The sequence below is a fragment of the Cetorhinus maximus genome, chromosome 16, assembly GCF_964194155.1.
Source record: "Cetorhinus maximus chromosome 16, sCetMax3.hap1.1, whole genome shotgun sequence".
Lineage (NCBI taxonomy): Eukaryota > Metazoa > Chordata > Chondrichthyes > Lamniformes > Cetorhinidae > Cetorhinus > Cetorhinus maximus.
The window spans coordinates 84,258,320-84,278,528 of NC_135894.1; the positions used below are offsets into that span (position 1 = coordinate 84,258,320).

The 20,209-nt window shown below is 40.6% G+C and overlaps 1 protein-coding gene across 4 annotated transcripts in view; it reads left to right on the plus strand.

The window, feature by feature from the left end:
* The window catches only part of cryzl1 (crystallin, zeta (quinone reductase)-like 1), a 58,709-nt gene that overhangs the window by 12,323 nt on the left and 26,177 nt on the right, over positions 1-20,209 (plus strand). For all 4 annotated transcript variants that reach the window (XM_078560247.1, XM_078560246.1, XM_078560244.1 and 1 more), the window contains exons 4-8: positions 379-451; positions 3,517-3,561; positions 3,651-3,719; positions 6,332-6,465; positions 8,933-9,044. In XM_078560247.1, the coding sequence (XP_078416373.1) occupies positions 379-451; positions 3,517-3,561; positions 3,651-3,719; positions 6,332-6,465; positions 8,933-9,044 (433 nt within the window). The remainder of the gene's footprint in view (positions 1-378; positions 452-3,516; positions 3,562-3,650; positions 3,720-6,331; positions 6,466-8,932; positions 9,045-20,209) is intronic.

A 20,209-nucleotide genomic window follows, 5' to 3' on the forward strand; every position in this document is an offset into this window, starting at 1 on the left:
GGAATCAGATACTGAAAGTCAAGCATGTTTAACACGAGATCAAAATTCATGAGCAAAGTAACAAATGCATAAGCGCACCTTCTCTCCAAGATCCAGAAGGAGAATGTGCACCCCATTTAAGAGGGCCAGTGGCAGTCTGGGCCTTGTTCCATAATCCAACTGAACTCCAGAGTGCAGGAAAGAAACAAACAACTTGCTGCAACCCTTAAACTAATGTTGCTCTCAGCACAGAAAAATCTTAATTCAACAATACTCCTCTAGCATGTGTAATCATAGTTATGTTTTAGAAAGCCATTGTACCCTCTCAAAATCTTCAGTTTGCAGTTTAGAAGAAAAACATCTCTTTCTTAGTCATTAAAAAGTTCACTTTATATTTAGCTGCTGATGGAACTAAAATTGCAGGAAGATTTTTTACCCATTGGAAGAGAAGTTGCTGGGGTGGTTCTTGAGGGTAAGTGTACGTGATTTGATTTTAATGTAAAATGATGAGGCCCTTTTATCCTTATCCTTTGGTCAAGGATTTATTCAGAAAATGTTTTTTCTACATAGTGTCTTGTTGCAAGTAAAATAACTCCTGCCTTGAAACATTTAGCACTATTTTTCTTGTGAAGCACAAAACGTTGGTGCTGAGAAATGGTAGAATTCTAATTAAAGTTAATTTTTTTCCACAGACTCCATTAGGAAATGCAGCACACAGTTCAGAGATTTACCAATCAAACCAGTTCCTAGATCTACACAGAATTAGCTAACCTTAGTTGGGCCAGAGATAGGGGTGTAAAATTGACTTTAGTGTTCCTGAACAAGGGACATCAGCAATGGTTCCTGATTCTGCTGATTATCTTATCTTTAATGCGCTATAAGGAGCATATCTATGGGCAAGGAATGAAGATTTAGTGGCCGTTCTCCCCCACTTAGCTAGACAAGACTCACTCTCTGGGTTTATAAAAATGTGGATTGGTCATTTGGGACCGATGCTGGTATCTCACACTTCTTCCATTGTGCCTAAATATTATTTTTAACACACAGGGGGAGCTTTCCCAGGCACTTGACACATTTGAAGGCATGGGGATGGGGAAAATCATGGATAATGTGGTCATGCCAGTTCTCCAATGTGTTCCTGCCTCCTCTCTCTCTTTCCAGTGGTGGGAAGCTAATTAGGCCTCATCAACAGAAAATTAGAAGCAATTTTCCCATGTAAATGAGCTTTTACTGCTGCCACAGTGTCTGCAGCTTGTCAGGTAACAGGAGGCACATGCAGGGTTGGAAGTCAGAGCATCATGACAAATAAATCTATTGCCTTAAGATACAAATCAAGGCTGAGGTCCTCCACAAAAGCAGAGGCTTGAAATTTCCATTGAATCTCCTGGATACCGCAGTTAAGTAAGGACCAGTGATGAAGAAATGCAGGCCTTTGCCTCCAAATGTTCCACTCCTCCATTTTGTCCAGCCCTCTTACATCGTATGCACATCAGCAGTGCTCTCACCACATGCACAGTGAAGGCTGCCAGCTAGCCTTACTCATTGACTCTCCCTCCTTCCTCCACCTGCTTGACATCCTTCATTAGTTGGCAAACCTTGATGTGGCCTTTTAGTCAGGCATCTCCCTGTAAAGCCATTCCAGGAGGCATTCTGCTTCCGCGAACAGAGTTAAAACCCGAAAATGGACCTGACTGCCACAAATTTGAAGTCTGGAGGATTCACCCCTAAAAGTCACACACGAGATGAACATTGTAAGGACAGCAGGTTTTCTTCCTTAAGGACAATAATAACCAGTTGGGTTTTTAACAACTGTGATTTTTTTCAGATACAGCATTTTACTTCTAGATACTTATAAACTGAATTCATGTTAAATTGCAATGATGAGATTTAAACTTGCATTCCCTGGATTATTAATCCAGCCCTCTGGATTATTAGTCCATTACTGTACACTACTTTCACAGAGAGGAACAGAAGACTGGGAACTAGAGAGCGAGATCAAGAGTGTGACTGATCCAGAGTAGAAGAGTGTAGTCCCTAACGTGAACTGCAGTACCATTGATCACAAGTCTCGTGTACACCTTCTGCTTAGCTAGTGTTGGCTCCCAAATTGTGACCTAATCTTGTATGTGAGTGAATCCACTATTTTGATGTCAAGCTGAAACCAATGGTTGCTATAGTTGGAGAATAAAAATTACAAACTTAAAAAGTAGTTTAACTGTTTAAAATAATCTGCTTCCATTTAGAGCAACCGTAAAAGAATTTAAAAACAGATGTGCAGAATAGAGAGGAAACAATCAAGCATTGCTCTGGATCTATGCCTTTCTCATGAGTTTTCCAGATTTTGACTTTGTCAGAAATGTTCGAGCCTAGTACTTTGAAGTTGTAACACCATAGCCTTTATTCTTCAGCTGGCTGTTGAGAAGCTTTTTTTTTTTAAAAGGAAAACTCTTCCTGTCGTGAACTAGGAATTGCTGTTCTTTCTTCCAAAACAAATTATAGACTTAAAACTATAAAGTTTTTTGATGGAGACCAATCCTTCAACCGTGAATAGCATCCAATGTAAGCCCCAAACTATCCTCCCCTGAAGGTCAGTTAATCTCCTGTTGTTGTATGTCCCAGGATAGCAGTCAAGAGCATTGTTGTTGGCCGTACCTGTGAAGCCTATGTAATCCACCACCTTGAGAGAGGGAAGGAAAAGAACAATTCTGACAGTTTAAACTTTGCTTTTAGTCCTCTTCATCATTCTAGAATATTGATTTAATGGTGAGTTGCTCTTGGACACTATAAGGGAGCCAAATTAGTATCAGCATTAACCCAAAGCGCATCATTGGTGTGTATATCATTTCAATTCCTTCAGAGTAACCCTCCAAATCATTCTTTCATCTTTCCTACCACCGATATTCCCAACAATCACCATTACTAATTAACTAACAAAAATAGAAATCAACAGAAAGCAAAATGAAAAGGATGGCAACATTGTGTTTTTTTTCCTTTCTCTTCTCCAAAAGGCATTACTCTTTACTATGGTCACAACAGGAGCCAGATACCCTCCAGTCCTTTGTCAAAATACCCATTACTCAAGTGTGATCTTTGAAATTACATGTTGGTAGGTTATTCTTTCACAGGGATATCACAACTAAGCGCAATCCAGTCCTCATACAACATCCAGACACTCGCACGTATGATGCTGTACGGTTATCGAAAGTTGGAACACTGGTCAATTTGACTCTTCCCTAACCTAAGGTGCTTGAGGCCAATATTTGTACCCCAGCACTATCCTCTTTGACATTAGCTACCTCAGCACAGGCTAAGCATCAAAACTGCATCCTTTGTGATTTTTCTAGGTTTTTTTAAAGCTAGTTAAATAAGATAAGGAAATAAAGTTCTTCTTTTCAACCATTTGATTTCAAAGAGTTCTTGATTGTGAGATTTATTTCATGTTTACAAATATGACTAGATAAAATTGTGGCCTATAATACACACACCTGTTTGTTTGAAACATTATATGTCATTGTATTCTTGAATTTACTTCTTCAGTTGGACCAAAAGTGAGCTTCTTTAAGCCGAATGATGAAGTCGTAGGTAAGTAAAGTCAATACATGCTTGACATTTCTGCAAATGTTCTTTTAAATTGCAGTGCTAATGTGGTCATTGTGCTGCCCATCTCACAGGTATCCTGCCTTTGGATTGTAAAGAGTCTGGGCTCTCCAATACTTTGCTGGTTCATGAGCACAGCCTTGGTATGTTTAAATGGAGTGATGTGATATACACGTTTTATTTTTTTTTCTATAAGACCTGTAGTTGTCTTCCTTCATCCAAATCTATGGAAGCAATAAGGTCTTACTTTGGTTTTTATGGAAAAATATGGCTAGAATGTTAACAATAAAAAAGAAAAACATAACATTTTACACTAACCAATATACACACTAGCTATTTTAAAATATAGAAACCCCTTTATTAATCCTGTGTCTTTTTTTATCGCTGTTTAAATGTCGATAAATAGCTTTGTCTGTCAATTTTTGTCTGGTGCTTGAAGTGTCACTTTCGCATGCTCTGATTGAAAGATTTCACAAACTCTACATAATATTTTTTAATGGAATGCTGAAATCTGGGGGTACAAATGCAATGAAAAGCAAGTGGAAAATCCAATGATTTTTGGGCTTTTAATCCAAATATATTGGACTACAATTGAAAGGAAGTACTTAATCTGTAGAAGACAATGGTTAGGCCACAACTCCTGGATGCTTTCCAAGTCTGACTGCTTTGCCCCTTTTGATGCAGGGTTATTCTTCTCTTAAAATGTTCGACATTGCTTCATCCTGGATCCAGTGCTATTCTCCCAGACTCAGACTTGCATGTTGTGGGAGTTAGAAATGTGTAAGGAGTCACTTAAATGTTCATCAGCCAGGCACATTCCACATCCTCGCTGTCGCATAGTATCTTTGCTGGGAATCCGAGAGTAGTGAAGCATTTTGATCTTTTTTTCCAGCAGCACCTCATTGGAGCTGCTGAGGAGATAAGTGTTCTGATGTTATTGCCATGTTCAAGATGAAGATCAAAGAAGTGAAAGACACCACCTGCCAGCTGAAAGTCAGCGCTATAAGAAGAGCTGTGGAACAAGGAGAAATTAATGATCAAGTGGTGAATATGGGATAATTTGTCAGCTGTAGAATATTTCATTATCCAAGAGCAAACAACAAATGTGGAATAATTCATTGCTTGACAGTGACAGACTATGTATGTGAGGCCAGCAATGAAATATGAATATATAAAAAGAGAGAAACAATTGCATAGAGAAAATGTAAAAGGTGATGAGCAGGAGAAAATGATAGGGAAAGAAAGACAATGGAGAGAAAAGGGGAGGACAAGGTTAGTGGATAAACATACAAAGATTACCACAAGATGAATTATCTGAATCATTGAGAGAGGAAAAAACAAAGAGAGATCCCATGCTGACAGACAAATTTAAAAAGTGGATACGAACAATGCTATGAGAGATCAACTTGTGAGCTATAATGAATTTTGAGCTCAATGGAATAAATATGAAAATAATGTTGACTCCCTGGTATTCTAGCAATCTTCTCCAAGGAAAAAGAATCTAACAAAGACCCCAACTTTTATAGCACATTCAGTTTGTTCTGAAAAATGGAAACACTGTCCCAATAAAGCTCTCTCTGTCTGACTTCTTTTCAATAAGTATGGAAACAAGTGAACATGTTCATTCTTCCAATTTCAGGGTGACACCTTGGCAGCTGTAATCCATCAGTACATCTATAGTGTTCCTAATTAAATTAAGGCCTTCACGCATAGAGTTAATTGCATAGGTTCAGTGTGTGTGTGTGTGTGTGTGTTATCAGCACATTTTCTGGTTGGACAGTCATGATTTCTATGACAATCGCCAGAGGCCCTGCAGTGATTGGGCCGTTGCTGTGGAAATTGTGAAAAGCTGAATAGGGCAAAAAATGCACTAACACTCATACCCAAAATACCACATGTGGGTGATCAGCGTTGTGATAAATTGTTTCCTTTTTAATGCATGGTTTTTTTAGCTAATTGTTCCCTTTCAACCGTTTAACCCATGATGTGCCTTTTGAAGTTGAGAAACTTTGTGTTCAGGTTGAAGCATGAATCTTTGTTTTCCTGGTTTCATAAAAACTTCTCAAAATAATTTTTAATACTCGCTTATCCCAATCCTCTTTCTCCTCCACATATATGAAGAGACTAGTAGACCACTTTGTGCACACTTCCTTAGACTAAGGTATGACTTTTGGGAAATGTCTGCCTTCGTAAATCTTTACAAACCTACGACATAGGGGAGGTGACTAAAGGCACTAACTTTTGTTCCACTTACTTTTATAAATAGGGGGAGATGATGGCATAGCAGTATTGTTGCTGGCCTAGTAATCTAGAGACCCGGGGTAATGCTCTAGGGACCTGGGTTTGAATTTAGATTTAACTTCATTAGAGAAAAATCTGGAATTAAAAGCCTAATGATGACCGTGGAACCATTGTTGATTGTTGTAAAAACCCAACCAGTTCACTAATGTCCTTTAGGGAAGGAAATCTGCCATCCTTATTTGGTGTGGCCTACATAGGACTCCAGACCCACAGCAATGTGGTTGACTCTTAAAAATGCCCTCTGAAATAGCCTAGCGAGCCACTCAGTTGTCACCACCACCTTCTGAAGGGCAACTAGGGATGGGCAGGAAGTGTTGGCCCAGCCAGCGAAGCCCACATCCCGTGAATGAAGAAAAAAAAATGTTATTGAACAGATGGGGAAGGGAGAAAATTATTCATATTGTTTTGTATTTGTACACTATTTTACTTCTAATGTATTTGTTTTTAAATGCAGTAACTAAACCTGAAAATGTGACCTGGGTGAATGCTGCAGGAACTATTCGTGATGGATTGCGTGCATATATGGCCCTGCACACACACACTCACGTCAGTGCTGGAACAACTGTGCTAGTAATGGAAGGAGCAAGTGTATGTATTAAAAGCCTGCTTGGTTTAAGATCTAGTGCGTCCTTACCCATTAACAAAGCATGACAGATTTATTCTCCTTCTTTAAAAGTTTTGTTAATTGTTAGTGCCATATGGTCATAGGACAGTCAGGATTATCTTGTTCCCTGATGATGCAACGCAAAGCTGTCCCATTGTATGGCTTGCTAATCTATTGTCCTGAGAACTCTCAATTTGATCTTTACATCTCTTCTGCTGTCATTTGTAGATGTCGTCCATCTATTCAAACTCAGTTTTGGACGGTCTGTGTTTGACCTTTCTGATCTGTTCAACCTCTGTGCTATGTATCTGATTTTGTCAATAGCCGCTTTGTCCCTTTTACAATGGTTTCTTTATTACATGTTTAGACTGTCCATATGGTTTTTAGTATTCTTGAACATAAAACATTTCTTAATAATTTGACCTCGTCACTATTTCTTGCTGAATTATTAAGCATTGAATTACTGTTATCCACTGAAATCAGCTTGCAAATACCCAAACAAGATTTTCTCATTTTGTTAACAAAATATATACATTTTATTTCTTTCAACACTGAAGTTCCCCCATAGCTGCCTAATCCAGCCTGTAGAAATCCAAGAACCTGTGGTTTGTCACAGTACTCAATTTTAAAAACAAATCTGATTGTTGATTTCAATAATATTACAATATGATTGGCTGTGCAGAGTTTTAGCTCCCCAGAAACAAAAAGCAGTTTATAGCAGAAGGAGATTAAATGGTGTTGACTGGGGTGGCGGGGGGGTCTGTGGAAGAGAAGCCTTTTAAAACCTGATGATCTTTTCCTGTTGCAGAACAACATAAGCATTCTTCCAAACTTAGCACCCTTAATATCTGATTGTTTCCAGTAGGTGCTATTTAAGTTCTTGTTCAGTGAATAACCTGTTTAATGCAACATATTATTGACTTATTCATTTACAGTCAATGAATCTATATGCAAGTTATACAACAAACTACACAGTAAGTGTCTGCATAAATTGGACTATAAACCTTTCAACATCTAAAATTTCAGTTTAAAAAAAAAAGCAGTTCTCTTAACAAGATTTAATGGCTAGAATCAATTAGGTAATGGTACGCCATGTATAATTTGGAGAGTATTTTGAGATTTCAGATCTCTTTTTTAAAAACTCTCATGGTTTTAAAAAAAATAAATAAATCCTTCACTTAAACCTCCTACTGTAATCCCCTGTTTATGCTGCATAAGCTCACTGAACCCTAGCACAAAACAGTCAAAGTTTCTATTTTTCCTGTTGGGTTTCAACATTTACTGTATATTTGAAAGAGAAAAAACTGACCACCACATTTAACATGGATCTAAAATGATAGGTTCAGTTTTAATAAACTTTGTGGATGATGTGCTCCCTGAACAACAATGTAGTTTTTGGCACAAGATAAGGGATACCCAACAGTATTTTCACAGAATGACAGATGCAGACAACCTTGATACTTAATAGGGCCTCCGATCGGCGGCCCCAATCGGGGGCGAGCTGTCATTTTACGTGGGCGGGCCAATTAAGGCCCGCCCAGCGTGACGTCTGCCAGGAAGCGCTATGCGCCCCCTGTGCAGGCAGTGGGGGGATTCCCTCAGCCGGGAGTGCGCAAAAGAGCACACAGACGCACAGACCTCCCTGAGGCTAAGTTGTGCCTCGGGAGATCAGCTCTGATTTAAAACTTTTAATAAACATGTTTAAAAATTTTCCCTGCCATGTCCTCTCATGTGACACTGTCACATGAGTTGGAACATGTCCATAAGCTTTATTGAAACCTTTCTTAAAAATTTAAATACCTTCATGAAACCTCATCCTACCCGTGGATGAGGCTTCATGCTTTTTACGAAGTCCGCCAGGGCTCCCGGCCTGCCCGCCAACCTTAAGGTTGGACGGGCAGGTCCATTAATGACCTTAATTACCTTTTCAATGGCCTCAATAGGCAGTTGATAGGTCGGCAGGTGCGCAGCTGACTCGGTTGCGCCCCCGCAGACCTGAAAATGGAAATGACTTGGGGAGACGTCAGGAGTTCCACCCGATGTCATCCCGCGTCATTTTACGTGTTGGCGAGCGGGCCCGGCCCCTGCTCACCGACCAGAAGATCCTGCCCTTAGTGTTTTCATTTCCTTCCTAGTTATCTTTTTGCTGTTATTATTAAGTATTTCATGGTGGTATGTTTTGTGTTGAGAAATGCATACATTCTGGAGTTTTCCTGAACACTTGCCTACTAAATCTGTTTTAGAAAGATTAGGTTTGGAACTAATTTCTTCTCAGCTAAGGAACTTGATTCATTTATATTGATGCTATGCACCAGCAGAAGTGCTATGTACTTTCTCTGACTAATAGAAGGATATGTTGTATCAAGTGGTACCACTATAAACAAAGTAGTTCAGTGCACTGAATACTTAATATATGTGAGTGTTATTTAACGACCTGTCATTCTCTTCTAGCCATTTGGTACCATTGTTGTTCAATTGGCTCATCATCGCGGAGCAAAAGTAATTTCTACTGTAGACAACCTTGAGGACAAAATGTACTTGGAAGGGTTGAGACCAACAGTTGGTAAGTGTTTGTGTGCCCTTCTGTGGAAAATAATTTCTCTAATGAAAAGGTTAATCTTCATAGACATAATCTTTATATTTCTTTAAAATATGACTTAAATTAGGACTGATATGTATTCTAATGAAAAAATACATTGTAGTAAATTAGTTTATTTCTCTAGTTTCTTGCTGCTGTTAAAAACACTGACTTATCCCGATGCATTGTTGATGAAAGGTTGCTATCTCACCCAAATGACCATACTTCACCCTAGATAGTAAATGTTGCCAAATCTAAGGTGAGGCAATCCTACCCTCCAACATCCACATAGAACTATTTTTAAGCTAGCAATTAGAATAGGGGACTATTCATGATTTTCCTGCCTCTCTCGCACACACTCTTAGGGGTGCTGAGGTCAATTGTATCACTTCTATTTCTGTCCTGGATAAAATTAGTAAACATAGCATGGACCAAGTATTGGACAGTTTTGTTCCTTTCTTTCACTTCATGAGTACTTGAAGAAGCAATGCAAAAACCAAATCAAGCACTGTATGTGTTATAATAAAAGTGGAACATTCTGGAAACATTCAGCAGGTCAGGCAGCATTTGAAGAGAAACACAATGTTAACATTTCAGGCTATGATCTTTCATCAGAACAGTATATACTATGGTTATTATAACAATGGATGTTGGCTGTTCTAATATAGATGGCATGAGATCTTTCCTCAGTTCTTGCATGGCAACAAAGGGATGTCCACCATTAGCTCAAACTAAGTCATGACAATTGACCCACAAATTGGATTTTGACTTGTGTGCCACAGTCCTAAAATGAGTATCCCAGTCTATTTAAAAAAAAACTCACGCTCATCCCCATCCTAATTTCACCCCTAGTTTATTAACAAACTGTGAAAATTCCCTAGGAATAGTGAAAAAAATGTTGATAGCTGTTCAAAGAAATTCTCAATAGTGGTTGCAGCTAATCTTTAAGCATATAAACCTATACACAAGACAACAGCTAACTATTCACAATTCCTGCAAAGAAAATGAGAAAGCTAATAACATTTTTGTATTTTTAGCTTGATTTATATATGATTTCTTTGGGGGTCAACATTAAATAACATTGATGGCAATTTTCAGAAGCCATCTTAAACAGTTTCTGTATAAAGTTGCACTGTTGGCTAAAAAAGTTACCTTAACACATTAGCATCCCTCCATTATACTTGTATAAGATGTTAAAAGCTTGTGTTACTTGCACCTGTGAAGTTAGTCCAAAAAAGGACTGTTAGAATGGTGAGCATCAATCATGAGTACGAGGAACGATAATAATCAGTTGAGTATAATAGATTGTCAATCCCAGGCTGCAGGCAGCAAGTCGGGCCCACATGAGAACATAAAATTCAACTTCCCGTATCTGGATTCTGCAAGCCTTATTTTTTGTGCACTTTAGATTTTTAATGACTGCATTTAGTAATGATTTTTCATTTCCAGTGCAAGAAAATAAATCATTTTGACAGGGTCAGAATAGTAATGTAGCTGCAAATTGCTATTGGCCAAAATAATGCATGTTGTTTAGTACGTTTATGTGATATTCTTCTGTCTACAATATTTTATCATTGGTATTAACTTTTTATTGAATGGAGGAATATTATACAGTCACATTGAGCATTTGTCTGCTATTACTTATCTTAAAAACAGAAAATATTTGAAATACTCAGCACATTGATCAACATTGGAAATGGAAAATGTTTAGGTATGATGATCTGTTTGAACTTTTTTGATTATATTGGCTCACTCATGGGCCTCTTGAAGCTAATTAAGTCAGTATACCTTCAACCTAGCTCAACCCCAACATGCCATGGACGCTGAAACTGAGCAACTGTTATAGTAAACCAGTTTTGTCTTGGGATTATTGTGGCTGTATGTTATAAGAGGCTTCAGTTGATAGATTAATATGTTACATGAAATTAAATTCCCAATGGAAAGAAGCAAATCCTATAAAGCTTATGGATAGCCTTAAAACTGCTTTCACATTCATAATTTTTGACTTCAAAGACAGAATTATAATAGGCTTCAATATGCACCAAATGAAACAACAGCTTGAATTTTATATAGCCCCTTTAACATTGTAAAACATCACAAGGTGCTTCATGGGAGCATTGTCAAACAAAATTTGACATCAAGCCACTTAAGAAGATGAGAGGACAGATGACCAAAGAGGTGGTTTATTTTTAATGAGTGTTTCCTCCTGTAAGACCATGGTAGAGAGGCAGAGATGTTCAGGGACAGAATTCCAGAGCTTAGGACCTTGGCAGCTGAAGGGACAGCCACCAACAGTGGAATGATGAAAATCTGAGATGTGCAAAAGAGGTCAGAATTGGAGACATCTCAGAAGATTATAGGGCTGGAGGAGTTACAGAGATGGAGAGATGGTGAAGCCATGGAAAGCTGAGGCAGGACAGAGTTGAGCGATGTTACAGAAGTGGAAATAGGCTCTTAGTTGTGGCACAATTATGTGCTTGGAAACTCACCTTGAGGTCAAATAAAGCACCAAGGTTGTGAAAAGTCTGTCCGAGCCTCGGACAGTTGTCGGGGAGAAGGGTAGAGTGAGTGCCTAGGTAATGGAGTTTGTGACAGGGTCTTCCCAACATTTAGTTGGAGGAAATTTCTGCTCGTCTAGATGATGGACAAGCAGTGTGATAATTTAGAGACAGTGGAGAGGTTGAGAGAAATTGCCCTCTGGGATGGAAAATTAATCTAATCAGCCTTCAGTAATTTTGAAATATATCATCTCTAGAAACAATGCTTTTGAGTTCATAATGTTATGCCATACATCTTCATATTTGAGCCTTATTTCATATTGACAGAGGACATAACCATAGCCAAGACCAAACCTATACTAACCGTGGCGACCACTCATGTGCGCTTTCCAACTGAGTTTGATGGATAATGATCAAGAATAGGAATTCTTCTGCTTTTCCCCTCAGGTCATTTGTAGCACTCCTACTGCCACTCCATCCAATTTTAGCCTACTTTGCACAGAAAAAGATTGGACTTTTCTGGTTTGAATGGCTCAGCTACATAGTGAATATACTTTCAAAACTATTGTTGGACATTCCATTTTTTTCTTTTCAAAATACATTCAAACAGCAGTATTAGCATTAGATAGCCATGCAGAGAATGGGGGATAGGTCATTTCATCATCTTCTGAGCTCTGGATGGAATTCCAACCATGGAACGTGGAACAGATGGGCGTTTCTGCGGCTGTAGATGTGATTCCAGGATGGTATGTTGCCCCTGGTGCCAGGATCAATGATGTCACTGAGCAGCTGCAGGACATTTTATGGGGGAAGGTGAACAGCCAGGGGTCATGCTTCACATTGGTACCAACAACATGGGTAGAAAGAGGAATGATTTCAAAGGGCTAGGAAAGAGATTAAAAAGCGAGACTTCAGAGGCGGTAATCTTAGGATTATTCCCAGTGCCACATGCTACAGAAATAGGAAGATAGAGCAAATGAACATGTGGCTGGAGAGATGATGCAGAAGGGAGGGCTTTAGATTTTTGAGGAATTGGGACTGGCTCTGGGGCAGATGGGACCTTGACAAGATGGACAGGTTACACCTTAGCAGCACCGGGACCAATATCCTCAGGGAAATTTGCTAGTGCTGTTGGGGAGAATTTAAACTAGCTTGGCAGGGGGTTGGGAACCTGAGAGAGAATTTAGTTAAGAAAAAACATATCTGATGGTAAGAAGAAAGATAGTAGGTGAAATTGGAAGGCAGCAGCAACAAAGTTCAGCATCAAATATGGTCAAAATATGGAAAAATGTTAAAAAGGCAAAATTAAAGGCACTCCCTGAATGCACGCAGCAGTAACAAAAAGGTAGATGAATTGATGGCACAGATAGAAGTAAATAGGTATGATCTGATTGTCACTGCGGAGATGATGCTGCTGGGTGACCATGGCTGGGAACTCCAATATTAAAGGATATTTGATATTTAGGAAGAATAGGGGGGGGGAAAAAAGGAGGGATAGTGCTTTTAATGAAGGATGAGGTCAGTTTGTTGGTGATACAGGATCATTGATCAGAACATCAAGTTGTAGAATCAGTTTGGGTGAAGCTAAGAAAGAGCAAGAAGCAACAAACATTGGTGGGAGCTGTCTATAGGCCACCAAACAACAGTGGTAATATGGGGCATGGTATAAATCAGGAAATTTGAGGTGCATGTAACAAGAGTAATACCGTGATCATGGGGGGCTCAAATCTACATAGACTGGGTAAACCTAATTAGCACTAATACTGTGGAAGACAAATTCCTGAAATGTATACAAGATAGTTTTCTAGAACAGTATGTTGAGCAACCAACTAGGAAACAGGCTATTTTAGATCCAGTATTGTGCAATAGTGTTAATTAATAATCTCATAAAGGAGCCTTTGGGGAAGAGTGGCCATAAATATGTTAGAATTTTACATTGAGTTTGAAAATGACGTAGTTCAATCCAAAACTAGGGTCTTGAAGCAAAACAAACTACAAAGGTGTGAGGGCCAAGTTAGCCGAGGTAAATTGGGAAACTACATTGAAAAATATGACTATAGACACAATGGCTAGCATTTGAAGAATTATTGCATTGCTTGCAACAAATATACATTCCATTTGAGGCACAAAAACCCAACAGGAGAAGTGATCCAAACTAACGAGAAGTTAATGATTGTATTAGATTAAAGGAAGAGGCTTATAAAGTTGCCAAAAAAACATCGTAAGCCTGAGGATTGGGAACATTTTAGAATTCAGCAAGGGGGGAACAAGAAACTGATAAAGAAAGAGAAAATAGAATATAAATAGTTGTTTGGTAGTACAGAACTTGAGTATAATGGGGAATAAGAGAAACTAAACAAATACTTTGTCAGCCTGTTCCTGCCCCACGGAACTCATTTCTTGCTATCTTGACTCCATTCTCTCTCCCCTTGTCCAGTCCCTTCCCATCTGCATCCGTGATTCCTCTGACACCCTACAATTTCCGGTTCCCTGGCCCCAACCGCCTCCTCTTCACCCTGGACGTCTAATCCCTCTATACCTCCATCCCCCACCGGGATGGTCTGAGGGCTCTCTGCTTCTTCCTCGAACAGAGTCCCGAACAATCCCCATCCACCACTACTCTCCTCCGTCTGGCTGAACTTGTTCTTACACTGAACAATTTCTCCTTCAACTCCTCTCACTTCCTCCAAATAAAAGTTGTGGCTATGGGTACCCACATGGGCCCCAGTTATGCCTGTCTCTTTATGGGGTATGTGGAACATTCCTTGTTCCAGTCCTACTCCGGCCCCCTTCCACAACTCTTTCTCTGGTACATCGATGATTACTTCAGTGCTGCTTCATGCTCTCGTCGGGACCTGGAAAAATTTATTAATTTTGCTTCCAATCTCCACCCCTCCATCATTTTCACATGGTCCATCTCTGACACTTCCCTTCCCTTCCTTGACCTCTCTCTGTCTCAATTTCTGGTGATAGACTGTCCACCAATATCCATTACAAGCCTACCGACTCCCACAGCTACCTTGACTACAGCTCCTCGCACCCCGCTTCCTGTAAGGACTCCTTCCCATTCTCTCATCTCCTGCGCATCCGCCCTCACACCTCCTCCTCCCTCCCAGAAACACGTTAGGGTCCCCCTCGTCCTCACTTATCACCCCACCAGCCTCCGCATTCAAAGGATCATCCTCCGCCATTTCCGCTAACTCCAACATGATGCCACCACCAAACACATCTTCCCTACACCTGCCCCTTTACTGCCCCTCTCCTCACCGCCCAAGGGCCCAAACACTCATTTCAAGTGAAGCAACATTTCACTTGCACTTCCCTCAACTTAGTCTACTGCATTCGTTGCTCCCAATGCGGTTTCTCTACATTGGAGAGACCAAACACAGACTGAGTGACCACTTTGCAGAACACCTTCATTCTATCCGCAAGCATTACCCAGACCTCCGTCGCTTGCCATTTCAACACACCACCCTGCTCTCATGCCCATATGTCCGTCCTTGGCTTGCTACATTGTTCCAGTGAAGCTCAACGCAAACTGGAGGAACAGCACCTCATCTTCCGACTAGGCACTTTACAGCCTTCCGGACTGAATATTGAGTTCAACAATTTTAGATCATGACCTCTCTCCTCCATCCCCACCCCTTTTCCAATTTTCCCCCTCCTTTTTGTTTTTTCCAATAATTTATATAGATTTTTCTGTTCCCACCTATTTCCATTATTTTTAAATGTATTTCCATCCATTGTTTTATCTCTACCTTTTAGCCTATTTTGATCCCTTCCCCCACCCCACCCCCACTAGGGCTATCTGTACCTTGCTCGTTCTGCTTTCTACCCTTAATTAGCACATTCCTTTAGATAATATCACCACCTTCAACACCTCTTTGTCTTTTTGTCTGTGACATCTTTTGGTTATCTCCACCTATCACTGGCCCTCTATCCAGCTCTTCTTGTCCCACCCCCCCCCCCTTAAACCAGCTTATATTTCACCCCTTTTCTATTTTTCCTTAGTTCTGTTGAAGAGTCATGCGGACTCGAAACGTTAACTGTGCTCCTCTCCACAGATGCTGCCAGACCTGCTGAGTTTTTCCAGGTATTTTTGTTTTTGTTTTGGATTTCCAGCATCTGCAGTTTTTTGCTTTTAAACAAATACTTTGTTTTCACAGAGGAAGATACAAAGAACCTCCATAACCAAGGGACTAGCAAGAATGAGGAACTGAAAGAAATTAGTATTAGTAAAAAAGTAGTACTGGGGAAATTAATGGGACTGAAAGTTGATAAATCTCCTGGACCTAATCATTTACACCCCAGAGTGTTACATCGGTAGTAGGGAAAATGTTAGAAACTATTCTAAAGGATGGGATAACTGGACACTTGGAAAATAATAGTACGATTGGGCAGAGACAACATGAATTTAAGAAAGGGAAATCATGTTTGACAAACCTGTTGGAGTCTTTTGAGGATTGACGAGCAGAAAAGTGTTATGATCCCAGCTGATGTAACGACCAGTTGAGTCAGATCCCAGGGCGGAACCCAGCTTGATAGATCCTAACTTTTGTTTTTTGTTTAGAAACGTGGAGTGGCTACTGAACAGAGTCACTGGCGTCAGCTGATGAACTTTAACGAAAGAATAAAACATTTATTAAACAAGATGAACTATGTCATAATACTCCTTCACCCACAGCTATACCGTTACAGATATATACAGATTCATAAGGATAATACAAGTTACAAAGTTATCTTATACTCTCATGTTCCCAGTAAGTACACAGTCCATGTAAACAAATAGGTCAGGCACACCACACTCTGAAACTAAGTGACAGATGCTATTCCAAACTGATGCTATGGATCCCTCATCAACTCCGCCCCCCGCCTCCTGACACTTGTCACACCGTGAGCCAACCTGTCTCTCTGGACTCCGTCTTTCACACGAGGATTTCCAATCTCCACTCTCAAAGAACCCGTTTTGGAATCTTCTCCCAAACGACGTTTTTTCTCGGATGCCTTCCACAAGGGTCCACGTTCAGGGTTTCAAACTCTCCTTCCGATGTTCCTCTCTCCTGGGTCACCACGTGCATTCCAGCTTTGCCTTCCACACACTCTCTCTCAGCGACTCAGCCATGCCAACAGAACACCACTGCTTCACATGCCCATAGTGAAGAGTTATAGACCTTCAGCTCTCTCCTTGGATCTTCTGGCCTCTCACAAGCCTATTTTGCTTTAAGTCTGTGTACTGCAGCTTTCTCTCTATAAACTTTAAGCTTGGAGCCACCTTCTCTGCTCCTTACTTTCACTTCCACTGAACAGGATCTTGTTTAGATTCTTGTTTTTCTGCCTTGACTTCACTGTCTTCCTGGGATCTTTTTCCTGTGTCCAGCTTTTCCTGGCATCTGCTTCCAACTGAACTAAAAAACTGTTCTGTTTTCCTGTGTCTCGTGTGGTCCCTCTCTCTCGAACCCTGTACAGCACATTTTTTTCTACCTTGTGTTTGTTTTAACTTCCCTTCAAGAGTCGTAAAACCTCATTAAAATGCAGGCATCTTTTCTAGTGAAACCAAAACTTAAATTCCCCCCTTAACACAGCAATGCAGAAACACAAATTAAACTTAAAGCTAAAATTCATTCCCAATGCCCACAAAAAAAAATATAACTTATTTAAACTATTTCTAGTTCTTGACAATAGATAAGGGGGAATGAGTGGATGTGGTGTATTTGGATTTTCAGAAAGCTTTTGATAAGGTCCCACAGAAGAGGTTAGTAAAAACTAGAGCATTGCTGAAAAAAAGAGGCATGTTATCAAAGCTTTTCATCTTGCACTCATCAGGATAACTCGCAAGAATGTTTTTTTAATGATTCATGGGTTGTGGGCATTGCTGGCTAGGCCAGCATTTATTTCTCATCACTAATTGCCTTTGAGAAGGTAGTTGTGACCTGCCGCCTTAAACCACTGCAGTTCATGTGGTGTAGGTACATCCACAGTGCTGTTAGGAAGGGAGTTCCAGGATTTTGACCCATTGACAATGAAGGAATGGCAGATATTTCCAAGTCAGGTGAGTGACTTGGAGGAGAATTTCTAGGTGGTGGCTTTCCCATCTATCTGCTGCCCTTGTCCTTCTAGATGGTAGTGGTTGTGGGTTTGGAAGGTACTGTCCAAGGAGCCTTGGTGAGTTCCTGCTGTGCAACTTGTAGGTGGTAAACACTGTTGCCACTGTGCATCGGTGGTGGACGGAATGCCAATCAAGCTGGCTGTTGTGAATGGTGTCAAATGTCTTGCATGTTTGAGCTACACTCATCCAGGCATAGGAAATATTCCATCACACTCCTGCCTTGTAGATGGTGGACAAGCTTTGGGGAGTCAGGAGGTGAGTTAATCACCGTGCGATTGTTGCTATAGTATTTATTTATACGGCTAGTCCGGTTCAGTTTCTGGTCAATAGCGCCCTGGAAGTTGATAGTGGGAGATTCAGCAATGGTAATGCCATTAAATGTCAAGGGGCATTAGATGGTTAGATTCTCTCTTGTTGGAGATGGTCATAGCCTGGCACTTTTTTTTTATTCATTGGAATCACATCTAGACGAGGTAAAGATGGCAAATTTCCTTCCCTAAAGGTGCATTAGTGAACCAGATGGGTTTTTACGACGAATGGTTTCATGGTCATCATTAGACTTTTAATTCTGGCCTTTATTGAATTCAAATTCTGCCATCTGCTGTGGCGGGATTCGAACCCGGGTCCCCAGAGCATTACCCTGGGTCTCTGGATTACTAGTCCAGTGACAATACCACTACGCCATCGCAACCCCTTGTGTGTTGCGAATGTTACTTGCCACTTGTCAGCCCAACCTTGGATATTGTCCAGGTCTTGCTGCATTTGGGCATGGATTGCTTCAGTATCTGAGGTGTCTTGAACGGTGCTGAATGTTATGCAATCATCAGTGGACATCCCCACTTCTGACCTTATGGAAGGAAGGTCATTGATGAAGCAGCTGAAGATGGTTGGGCTAGTACACTACTCTGAAGAACTGCAGTGATGTCCTGGAGTTGAGATGACTGACTTCCAACAACCACAACCATCTTCCTTTGTGCTAGGTATGACTCTAACCAGTTGTGACTTTTCCCCTGATTCCCATTGACACCAGTTTTGATAGGGTTCCTTGATGCCATACTCGGTCAAATGCTGCCTTGATGTCAAGGGCAGTCACTCTCACCTCATTTCACCTCACCTCTTTTGTCCATGTTTGAACCAAGGGTGTAATGAGGCCAGGAGCTGAGTGATCCTGGCAGAACCCAATCTGAGCATCAGTGAGCAGGTTACTGCTAAGCAAGTGCCACTTGATAGCACTGTTGATGACCCCTTCCATCACTTTACTGATGATTGAGAGTAGACTGATGGGCGGTAGTTGGCCGGGTTGGAATTGTCTTGCTTATTGTGTACAAGACATACCTAGACAGTTTTCCACATTGCTTGGTAAATGCCAGTGTTTAACTATACTGGAACACTGGCATCTACTACAACAGTAACAGGGGAACAATTTATACTGCATGAGAAGAGAGTGCTGATTGGTTCTCAGGTGGACTCTGATGGAGGTGTTGCCATGATAAATGCAACATGGAACAGTTAATTGCCCACCTTTTTTCAAATTCAAACCAAGCAGGTTGACCTAGTCAAGGCATTGCACTGGGAAATGAACCAGGGAATGACTGTTTAGTTGAAAAAGACACAATGTGTTGACATGTTCCTTTTTGTCTGCTAAGGACAGGGCCCTGTGTGTGAATGTATGTGGCTTCTAGCATGCGTGACTGAGCCATACTGTGAGCCCAACTGACAATCCTAAATTGATTTTTAGCCTAATTCTCAGCAAAATTTAGCAGGGGTTGTCCAGTCATGTAATCGCATCTAATCTTGGACATTTATGTTTTGAGCTTTGCAAGCACGGGCTGGTTAGGTACGGTCAGTACTTTGTCTGTTGCAAACAGCCAAAGGGATGCGTTCTTTGGTACGACCTGCTAATCGTTGGGATGCACAGTCTATATATCTGGCATCACGCAGCACTGAAATTCATATACCACATTTATCATTTGTGTGATAGGCAGAACATCTATTTGGCTTGACGACAGCATCCTGTTCATGGAGAATAGCACTCGTGTTGCTACTGCATAGTAACAGCGTGCAATGGCTAGCTTCACCTGTTCTTCAGATTATTGAGATGCCTTATGGGGTAATCTGAGGTAGATTGGGCACTTTTCAGGACCAGAAGTGGCAGACTTAGGCCCATTCATGAATTTGCACAAAATACATTGAGCAATGATCTGATGAGGGTAGCTATTATCCCGCAGGATGGCTTTGATGTGCCCTATTTCAACATCAAGCTTGTACAGTGAACAAATGGCTCGGGCCCTATTTATGAGGTTGCTGGTAAAGTCAGTCTTATAGCATGTAGAACTGTAGGAATCCCAGTGTATATATTGACCAGTGAAAGTAGGCTTGTGATAAACAGTAGTAGAGAACCCATTGGCAGATTTCTGAAGTAGTACATCGAGGAAAAGGAGCTCATCTGACTGCTCCATTTCAAAGGTGAATTTAAACGCAGGATGGAGCCCATTAAGGTGTGTAAGGAAGTTCTTACATGCAGCTGTGTATTCAAATATAGCAAG